This window comes from Talaromyces atroroseus (genome assembly GCF_001907595.1).
Source record: "Talaromyces atroroseus strain IBT 11181 chromosome Unknown scaffold_21, whole genome shotgun sequence".
NCBI lineage: Eukaryota > Fungi > Ascomycota > Eurotiomycetes > Eurotiales > Trichocomaceae > Talaromyces > Talaromyces atroroseus.
The window spans coordinates 242,265-252,517 of record NW_017971453.1 but is presented as its reverse complement, the minus strand read 5'-3'; the positions used below and the strand labels follow the sequence as shown (position 1 = coordinate 252,517).

General features: G+C 43.4%; 3 protein-coding genes across 3 annotated transcripts, besides 2 other annotated features; 1 reads left to right on the top strand and 2 right to left on the bottom strand.

The window, feature by feature from the left end:
• Positions 1-210: a repeat region (Identified by RepeatMasker using a combination of RepBase library and repeat library created with RepeatScout).
• Positions 182-526: a repeat region (Identified by RepeatMasker using a combination of RepBase library and repeat library created with RepeatScout).
• A 413-nt stretch (positions 527-939) lies between these two features.
• On the bottom strand, positions 940-3,432 carry UA08_09423 (hypothetical protein; the record flags this gene model as incomplete). Its single annotated transcript, XM_020265356.1, has 7 exons — positions 940-1,160; positions 1,491-1,963; positions 2,043-2,198; positions 2,254-2,446; positions 2,510-3,022; positions 3,074-3,324; positions 3,398-3,432. The coding sequence occupies 7 exons, from the start codon at positions 3,430-3,432 to the stop codon at positions 940-942; spliced, it is 1,842 nt and encodes a 613-aa protein (XP_020115477.1).
• A 2,219-nt stretch (positions 3,433-5,651) lies between these two features.
• Positions 5,652-6,182, bottom strand: UA08_09422 (hypothetical protein; the record flags this gene model as incomplete). Its single annotated transcript, XM_020265355.1, has 1 exon — positions 5,652-6,182. The coding sequence occupies one exon, from the start codon at positions 6,180-6,182 to the stop codon at positions 5,652-5,654; it is 531 nt and encodes a 176-aa protein (XP_020115472.1).
• Positions 6,183-8,221: 2,039 nt separating this feature from the next.
• UA08_09421 (hypothetical protein) lies at positions 8,222-9,004 on the top strand (the record flags this gene model as incomplete). The annotated part of the gene is made up of 1 exon (XM_020265354.1): positions 8,222-9,004. The coding sequence occupies one exon, from the start codon at positions 8,222-8,224 to the stop codon at positions 9,002-9,004; it is 783 nt and encodes a 260-aa protein (XP_020115478.1).
• Positions 9,005-10,253: the final 1,249 nt, after the last annotated feature.

Here is a 10,253-nt window from a genome sequence, read left to right as displayed (position 1 = left end):
CTATCGTCTTGAATTCACTGAGATAACTTGAGTATACGATCTTCTATCGATCAGGATATTCTATCTTGTTTTAAGACTTCATTTGTTTCTTTACAACTTTCGTATACCAGAAGCCTATTAACTTCGCCCGTTAATAGCTATCCTAGCTATACTCGACGGTAAATAACCGAAGTTTCCGACATTATTCTACTTGGTAGAAGAGAATTTTTAGTAGATTATAAGAAGGGAAAACAAGTTAATAGGTCTAAAAAAGTTAGATTAGGCCTTAGTAAGCTTATAAATTAAGATATCTTAATATACTAAAAATCTATAAGAGTGTTTATGATATTAATAAATTTTAAAATTGTTAAAGGATTTTATATAGAAATGAAATTAGATTATATAGTTTTATATATATATAGACTAATCCATAAATGGATTAGCTTCTGCTATAAGTAAGCTATGTAGGCATTGTTTTGTTTTTTATAGCATTATCATATTTCAATACATTACAAATTTTGGCAAGGTTGTACGAATAGGCTGCCGTAGACGGAACAACTAGATCGCCGCTGAGTATTGTCTCCGTGCGCCTCGAGAGCCTCCTCGCTGATGAACGATGGCGTTACTACTACATTCTCATGTGCTTGAAAGAACTTCCACTGATGCTTTTTCTGATATATCTGCGAGCGTCATGATTCAAATGAGGATCGCCGAAAAGCTACAAGTTTAATGGAATATGTCCCCCTAGGCCAGTAAACATCTAGATACATCCAAGTCCCGTTTTTGTTCTTCCTTTTGACCGATTCTAGGTAATTGAAGGTTTCAATCGACTTTTAGGTTTAGAATTCCATGGCATCACCTATCAAGCTTCTTATCAACATAATAACCCAATTTGCAAAGGATATGATATCCTCATCTACTATCGACGTGCAGGCTCGTAAAAGGAATTGGAACTTCATCCTAGAGATGAAATTCTAGATTATATCCCCGATTCGGCAATAATCCATCTGTCACGTCAAACAGCTCATTGGTCATGAAGTTGAAGTCTAGGAATGAAAGATTCGGGTCAACAACTTCCTTGTCTGCGACGGAGTTATCGTTGTGATTATCAAGATGATTGTGTTTCGGTATCGATAAATAGTCTGTGTCATGGGCAGTGGGTTGAGGCTGTTTGCATGATTCTATTTAATTATGAGAATGGTCAGCTAAAATTCCTTTATGTTGAGCATATGAGAAAGAGATACCCTACCGATTAGATCCAGTACTTCTGCTAGTCTTTGCAAGCACCGACAGCATTTGTCAATTGTCCGATTGCCCTCGTCCAGTCGTCGGAGTGGCTCGATACAGGATATAAATGTTTGCTTCAGCGAATCAAAGGTATATGGCGGGGAAAGATTGACAAAATCGGATCGCTTTACGAGCAAGTATATAGTGAAAATGACCAAGGCAGCGTCAAACACTGTGGCAAATGAGTCGGAAATCAGTAGAATAATATGACAGATGATACATACTGTAATAAAGAGAAAACCACCACGGACATAACAGTGCTCGGCGCACCCCTGCAGATTCGACGAAAGTACGGACGATATTGATGATCTCAGTTGCAGATTCGAGGGCAATATGCACGGTGCTCCAAGATATGTCTCGCAGGCACAAGCTATCATGACCTTGTGCGTCTAAATCATCGAGGCAGTCACAAAGTCGAACAAGAACCACGCGGTGAACGAGCAATTTGATATTGTGATACTGGAGGGTCAAAATGGTGCGAGATCGATCGATAGACGGATCTCTACCCAGCTGCGCGAGGCAGTTCTGTGATTGGATAAGCCTCATGTGTGTGGGTAGCTGTTCAACCCATGCCTCTAAAGAATGCCGCATACGTAGAACGCTCGTGATCAACTCATAGTTAGGAATCTTGTCATCGACGCCTAAATTGCTGTCATATAGGCACTCAATGGCCTTTCCCATGATGGAATACAGTCGACTGCGAAACTGGAAGTCACTAGAAGTCCTTGAATCTTTTCGTGTGTTGCTCATTCCCTTTCGAGCAGGCAAGCACTCACATCGTAGCGTTGAAGAAATCAGTACTATACCGACATCGCCGTCGTGCTTCAATTTGTCTCTCACGCGGCTCAATGGAATCAAAATAGATGGGCAGTTCAAGGCGAGAGTAGCAGTCAGGTATCGAGGCAGGGCGACCAAAGGTCATGCTCAGACTCCTAGTAACGAGTACGGCTTAGTTTTGATCTTAAAACTTTTAGCATGCAAACGTACCGGTCGAGAACAATGCAACAAAACCATGTTCTTTTTCGAATCTCACGCTCGACAGGAGGAAACCGCTTTGAGGTTTCGCTAGAGTGCAGGCCGAGCTGCAAAGCTACTTTGACAGCGAGGCCGTGCGTTGCCCATGTTTGAATGGACGATCGTGTTCCTTGCATATACTGACTTACTAAAAGTAAATACTGAACTATTTACGATCAAAAACATTAGAATACAAAACTTCCGTGGGGAATAGCGGATAGAAACTGACCAATTTCTAGACTTGCTCCATTCATGACATACTCCGCACATAGGCTGTCAGCACGACGGTAGAATGCTTCAGACCTTATTTGACGTTTTTCAGACTCGCCCACTGGCAAAACTGTGGTGTGAGTGGCCATAGCGAGCACCATGTTCAATACGCCCAGCCAAGTGCGGCGGGTTGCAGCATGATTCTGCTTTAGTTTCTTATACGACTCGCGAAAGGTCTCCTCATGAAGATAGGGAAATAATAAGCCCGTGTTAGAAAAGTATTGATCAATAAGTGCCGATGTTTCCTCGTCGGGAGGTAGATAGAAAATTGATGAGACTGGTGTGTCATCTTGGTGTCCACTTGCTGTGGATGGAACCGCGTCAGGTAGAGGTGAGCTCGGTCGCGAGACTCGTGCGATATGAAAGTCGGGCAATCTCTGTATGCTTCCGGGAGAATATTCGCCGCGGGAGCGCGATAGACGTTTCAACGCTCGCGACAAGTCCGACGTGAAGGCGATGTTTGATGATGGTCCTGTAGGGTTCGTTAATGTCTCGTAACAGCATAAAGAGCAAGAGCAAATACCAAAGTAAGCACGATGTTCCTCATCAGCGAAAACAAAGTGTCCCATTCCATCCGTGGGATCATCAGATCCAGTCGAGCCAGTAACAGGGCCATCGCTCGTAGCTATGACGTTGGGAGTTACAGAATCACGTTTGTCCTGCTCCGGCGTGTCTATGTGCTCCCACGATCTCTTAGTGCTACTGCGATTGGCAGGCCCGTTTCCGAGTAGCGATTCGAGATGATTCAACCGGTTTTCTATCGCTTGAAAATGTCTAGAAGGGCATGCATCCATCAGCAGGATACCAATCTCAGGATTGATGGTGGTCTGTTTTACTCTTTTCCTACGACGACGGTTTCATTGGCTTGTCCCGACGAGACATATTGACACGTTAGCCCTAGCTCATTGCACGTGCCACATTTTGGTCGTTGGCCACCGCACTATGTTTTTGTTTGTTGTCACTGGTCAGCATGGCGAAAGAGAAGGGCAGTAAGGCGAAGGGGCCATACCCGGGATTTTCGTGTCCGGCAAGAGATGCAAGCCACAGTAACCCGCCGTCGCTTCGGCTGCTGGTCACCAGTAGTCATCGGGACATGAGGAAACATTGCTTCTAGAGGGTATCTTAGACCCAGCCTAGACAGAGTTAGTTGTGTGAAGACCAGAAATCCCGCGGGGAAAAGCCGACGGCTTCGGGAACGAGCCGGCCCGGCCGTACGAGCTACACGGCGCGTGATAGCCCTAGCCCTAAGTTAGCATCTTGGTCATGATTAACGAAACCATAACAGTATCAATGGGGAATCTCTTGTGTTAAGGTTTTTAGCCATGACTATTACTCAGTTCACATTTTTTGAATAACATCCTACATTTTATTTGAGAACCAAACATGGAGGTGTATATCACGATGACCGATTGAGTGCATCGATTTTTCGGGGAAATCTCAGAAATGTCTGTGCCGGCATTCAAGATTATATGAAAAGAAAAGAAAGAGAAAAAAGAAAAAGAAAAAGAAAAAATAAGCTGTAAATTCAAATGTGAAGGACCTTCAGACACTGGGAAATAAACATAGTGTTGTCAAATATACTGATTCACAATATCGTTCTGACAACAATCCCGCCGATTTAGAAACATGGCGCCAATTTGTTGCATTGTGCCAGATCATGTACTTAGGATAATTGTCGAGAAAAACCAGGTACCTGGTGACCTGATTGAGGCCTGTTGCACAACCAGTTCTTTGATTAGCAACCTCCAGATTACTTGGCATTAACATGAAGAAAGCATCATCGGGGCTCTGCGTGAGCCTCGGCACGGGCCACCGTCTCCAGCACAGGCTATCATTCCACCTTACATCTACGAGGAACTCACTCAGCATGCACCGACGCAACAGATGGAAGCAGCACGTCATATTTTTTATAATGATACTAAGCGTCGCTCACTTGAAACAAGTATACGTCAGTTGAAACGCAACGTCTACGACGCGGAACATAGTTATCTATCATATGGTAGGGGCATGTAAATTCCGAGGCTTGAAACTCGACGGCTTCGTGCACTATGATTCAAAATCATACTTCAACGCCTTTTGGCACGGAGACGGAACACTCTTCAATGGGTTCACTGATTAATTAATTGTGATCGCTCATGAGCTTACAGTGTTTTCAAATATACAAGTCCACTAGAGTATGATGTCCAGGGCGGTTCACTCGACGACTCAATAGCTGCTGTTTTCGGCATTATAGTCAAACAGTGAGGTGAAAAGCCAGGCGACCGCAGGGCCGCAGAGGACGCCAACTGCCTAATTGATGAAGGCATATGCGTGAGCGAGGCTGATCCCAAAGCCCGAGCTCTACGAAACATTGCCAACCCTAAAAAACGGGTATACCAGGGCAAGAGAATTGGAAAAGGCTCTCAGCCGGGCCGCTGGAAGGATTTTAAAAAAGAAATCCCTACAGCGATGATTCTGGGAGTATACCCATCAACTCGGGTATCCCGAATCGAGCATTTACAACCAAAATCAGAGGATACTCATAGTAGGGAGCAGGGCAAATCTTGTATAATGCTTTGAAAAGCAGGAAGCTCAGTCGGCACGCTTCATTCAATAAATTTCCTGATCTGACAATTGAAGTTTCTGGTCCCCGTGTGAATAAGGTCCGCAGTGCCTGGCAGCTTGTAGGATATCCATTCAATGAGTGAGCATCCCAAGACGTCGGGAATTAACACTTGAGGGACAGAATGCTCCGTACCCCTAGCACTAATCCTCTTATACAAGCAACGACTATTGGGATGGCTTCTGTCCCTCTCTTATGTCTAGCTAATGCATCTATGACAAAGACAGCATATATCATCAACTGCCGACGAACATCAAATGTTCTACAGAACATTTGTAGATCTCGCGTTGATATATATAATCTTCTATAAAGAAAGTACGATCTAGAAAATGAGAAAGCATTACAATGCATTATCATAAACTCTTGTTCAATTTTGCTAATCAAAAATCCGAAAACTATGCACCCGCTTCCTAAGTCCATGGAGGAGACTAATTCCAAATCTTTCCCCTAGATACCAATGAAGATGAGCACAATTTATTGTACTCCGTGTCAAAAGTGCTCATTCATTAGTGTTTGGTTTATCCAAAACACGCAGCCAGTATTCCAAGAAAACAGGTGTGTTTCTTCCCTCATAGACACTGCTTCCACCATCAGATCCCTCCTCGTTCGGCACCAAGTCTAGGTCAAGGTTCCCGACAATCATGATGTGCAACCTTCCAGGCAAGAATTTGTGCTGACCTAGGTGGAGGGTCTCGTCGTCCAATGTTCCAAATTCAGCCCGTGGCTCTTTCTCGGGCATATCATCGGATTTGAATATCACGCACATTTTATGATGGGTTCCTGGAGAATACACAAGTTTGTAGTTGGTTGAGATTCCTGCATCCTGAATTTTCAGGTGGTGTGCTGGGTATTTGTAGGGAAAGTTATCAACTTCAATTTTCAGCATTAGATCGTAAGTCCCTTCAATAATCAGAAGCGGATTTCCTGGCTCGTTGCCATTATTCAGTGTAGACCTTTCATCGGTATCGCCGAGGACTTCCAACATGAAGCAAGGCTGTGGTTGGGGATCAGTCATTACTATGTCATCCATATTGATAATTTTGTGTCTTTTGAACCAGTTGAGGTCGAAATTGGGACGGTTGTGTAGAGTAAGAATCGTCACCCGGAATGTCAGTGAGAAGAGCTAATATCTCATGTTGTGATGAAACATTTCTAGTGGTTTGAAGGGGACATCTCTGTATAAATACTTTTTTTTTAAAAAAAAAGTGTGCCTGGCTTTCATAATCAGACGCAGTTTGGTTTCATATTATTTGAATTCAGCAACTGCAATTCAAAAACCACACATCCATGGCAATGGCTAATCATTGCATCTCAATAGAGACAATCCTGTGATGAAAACAATCTATTCTTGACTAAGCATTAACACCATGTGAAGCATTGTATATTGCCTCAATGAGCATAAGATGTTTTCTCTGATTGTACCCTTTGACACTTGTCATTGATCCAGTCATCTCGTTGTCTATAAACATATTGTCAATGAAATTGGAATCAATAAGTTACCCTTAATGTTCTTTCTTTCGCTTGGAGAACGTTCGTCCATTGTGACCGAGACACTGAAAGCGCTGAGTATGTCAGACCAAGCTATGTACATCATACGTCTACGTGATATCGTGGCCTTCGGCGGAAGCCATGTGACACATTGTACCTGGCTTTATGACTGCTGTGTATCCTATTGTCATGCTGCTATTGTCTAGGTCTATTCAAAAGGAAAGGGACTGACTTGTTTCCAGTGAAAGGTATTTAGGCGGCCGTCTTCGATTAACAAAAGAAAATCGGTGGCACACATGTATTGATTAGACTGTAAAGAATAAATTGAAAACTACCTCTTGTGAATGACAGCAATTTACTTACTAGTCAACACCTTTGGGTGGAAAAGACCGCTTACCTTTGCCCTCTTGGAGCCAACTATCAAGAAGAATCAGGGGTAAAGTTGAAACCCTCCATTTCCTCCTCCTTGCTACCAGAAAAATAACCGCATGGTTTTGACACTGTTAATTTACTTAGCACTTGTAGTCTTCAGTGAAAACGTGATTGTTGTACGACTTTCTATTGTCTCATACAGTATCTAGCATATATCTTTAAGGCCTTCATCGCAGAGATCTGATCCTTGACCCAGTTTCCACGGTTGGCAAACTGCAAATAATGTCTTCCAAGTGCCCTTGAAGCTCCTAAATTTCTTCTCTTAGTAGGTCTCGTTTCCACCATCGTGCACCTAGATGGCACTCCGCACAATATTTTAGGTTATCGTGCGACTTGTCCTCCGTGTGACAGATATTCAGAGACGCTTTAGCAATATTTAAGGAACTGTAAGTCATATTCTAGAAGCTAATTTTGATAACCACATCATCCAGGTAGAAGTCTTCTCGAGTAGATAAGTGAAACAACGACTCGATGGAATAATGATTCACATGCTCCGTCCGCCTTGATTTGTTTTGGAGCCAGCTCACTACGCAGTACTGAGGTTTTAACGGGGTGAGTACATGGGACATAAGACGAGAACGTAGACAATTCGGACAGAGCACGTAGGTTTCTTTCTTTTTTCTCTTTTCTTTTTCTATTGTTACATACATACTGCGTTCTTGTGACACATTATCCATTTGCTAGCTTGCATAATTTCCCGAAAACTTGCATAAAATTAAGGACTATGTGTGGCAATGATGGTAAATTTGTCTCTTTAGCATAGGAAATCCAAATCTCAGCTGGTGTCTATTCCAAGATAACTTAGCAGGTGGTATGGGAATAACGAAAACTCGGGTATAGCAATGTACAATTGGTGAAACCTTCGATGCCGATGCTCAGGGATCTTGCACGATGGTGCTGGGAAAAGCAAGGAATGTTTTCAATAGTATGTAATATGTACGTATCGAACTTGCATATCTAGATTCTTACGTGTCATTAAATACCCTTGCATTCCAGGACAAAGAGCCAGCCCAAGGATGACTAAGGCATACCCCTCATCAACTGATCGACCGCCCAGGAATTATAAATTGTCTCTTCTCTTCTCTGCATGATTGAAACTTGTTTTTCATCGATGTTGACTTCCTTGCGAAACGAATTCAATTCAAGGAAATGGCTACTCTTACCACTACAAGACTCGGCGGTAAACTTGCCGGTAAAAATGTCCTGCTCATCGGAGGCACAGCAGGCATAGGACTCGCCGTTGCTAGGGGAGCTCTTCAAGAAGGTGCTCATATCACGATAAGCTCGTCATCATCTGACAAGGTCACCAAATCAGTCGAACAGCTCCGCGCTGATTTTCCGTCAGACAACGTCAATCATATTCGTGGTTATAAGGCAGATCTTTCCATTAAAGCACAGATTGAGAGCGCAGTTGACGGACTTCTCAGTTACGCCGCCAATGGCTCTACCATCGACCATATCGTCTTTACTGCGGGCAATTCGCTATCCATGAAACCTCTTTCCGAATGCACCGTGGATGATTTGGAAGCATTACTTGTTGTCCGCTTCTATGGCGCCGTTGCCGTTGCCAAATACGCCGAAAAATATATGAAAAAGGAAAAGACATCTTCCATTACCTTGACCACAGGTGCACAATCATACAAGCCCTCGATTTGGGCTGCGCCGGCGATTGGCTCTGCCGTGGAAGGTCTCATGCGAGGCCTGGCTGTGACTTTAGCGCCCATTCGCGTGAATACAGTGTCTCCAGGATTTGTCAAAACAGATCTTTCATCAGGAATGCCACAGGCAGCTATTGATAAATGGGTTGCCGGTACGTTGGTCAAAGATTGTGGACATCCCGAAGAGGTTGCGGAGGCATACTTGTACTTCATGAAGGATAACTTTGTCACTGGCACGGAGCTCGCCACGAACGGGGGCGCTTACTTGGCCTAGGTCTTTCTTTCCAGGATCTTCTATCATTCCAGTATAAGAGCAAATCGTTATACGTGTTGAACCTTATAAAGAAAGATTGGTTGGTGTTTTCCAGATCTCATACATGTACTTGGGTATAGAGCAATGCCGACAACAATTCAAAGAGCATCATTTGGCCAGTAATAAATGCACAATCACTACATAGCTATCATTTTAATATAGATTTTACGTATTAAAAGGTTTCCTTCAGATGTAGGGTTTAGCATCCCTTGAATGAGAAACCCTAATTGGGTCAAGATGCTAATACCAGCAAATACGCATGTTTCACGCAAGGTTCGGAAAAGTAAGCCTTTTCCGACCAGGTCGTAATATTTTATACAATATCATTGGTCGTTTTATAGTAATTCATATCCACTTGCCGAATAGCGTCGTAACAGAGTTACAGCTTTTTGGTTATGATGGTAAACATCGTCGTCCTCATCTGAGACTAGCGCAAAGCGCACTTGGATGGATATCAAACTTCGCGCACGTCGATTTGCGACATCATTTACAACTAGCGTTATCACTTATCGTTCTCGTTCGCTTTGACTTTGCGAACAGATTGCTCAAGATGGAGAGGCCCTGTTCCGATCGCGCCTACAATGTAAATTCCGGATTGAATCAAGACGTGGAAGATTCTCTTTGTAACGTGAATCCCTCGATCATTCTATAATATTTACTTATTAGGCAACTGATCTTTCACTTCCCAGGGTATTGGAATTTGAATAAGATGCAGCTTACGCACTATTCCCACAATAGGAGCCAATATCCGTCGTCTCTGCCCCTTTCGTTTGCAGATAAGATCCTTCTATATCGTGCGCGCTAATGCCTAGAAACTTGCTACAGCATTGGAGATCTATCCACCTGACACTGGTTCATAATAGGCTTTGAAATAATGACGCCTCGTACGCCTCGCACGGGGGATACCAATAATCCCTACATTGAATCATGGTTTCCGCTCTCGTTGACCGATGAATCGGTGTTTTTGGCTTTGACCGTATCAGCGTTGACTCACAGACGCACCTTAGCGTTACTATCGGTAAAGTTCATAGTGTCCTTCAGGTCATAGGAGCAAAAGCTCTTGGAAAAGTACTATATAGACTTGGTCAGGGCATTGAACAAAATACTGAAAGATCCCGCCACGGCTGAGACAGACGCAACCATTCTAGCCGTGTTCATGATGATCGAGATGCCTGTTCTATCGGTTGGCAAGGACTGGACAAAGGAGCCA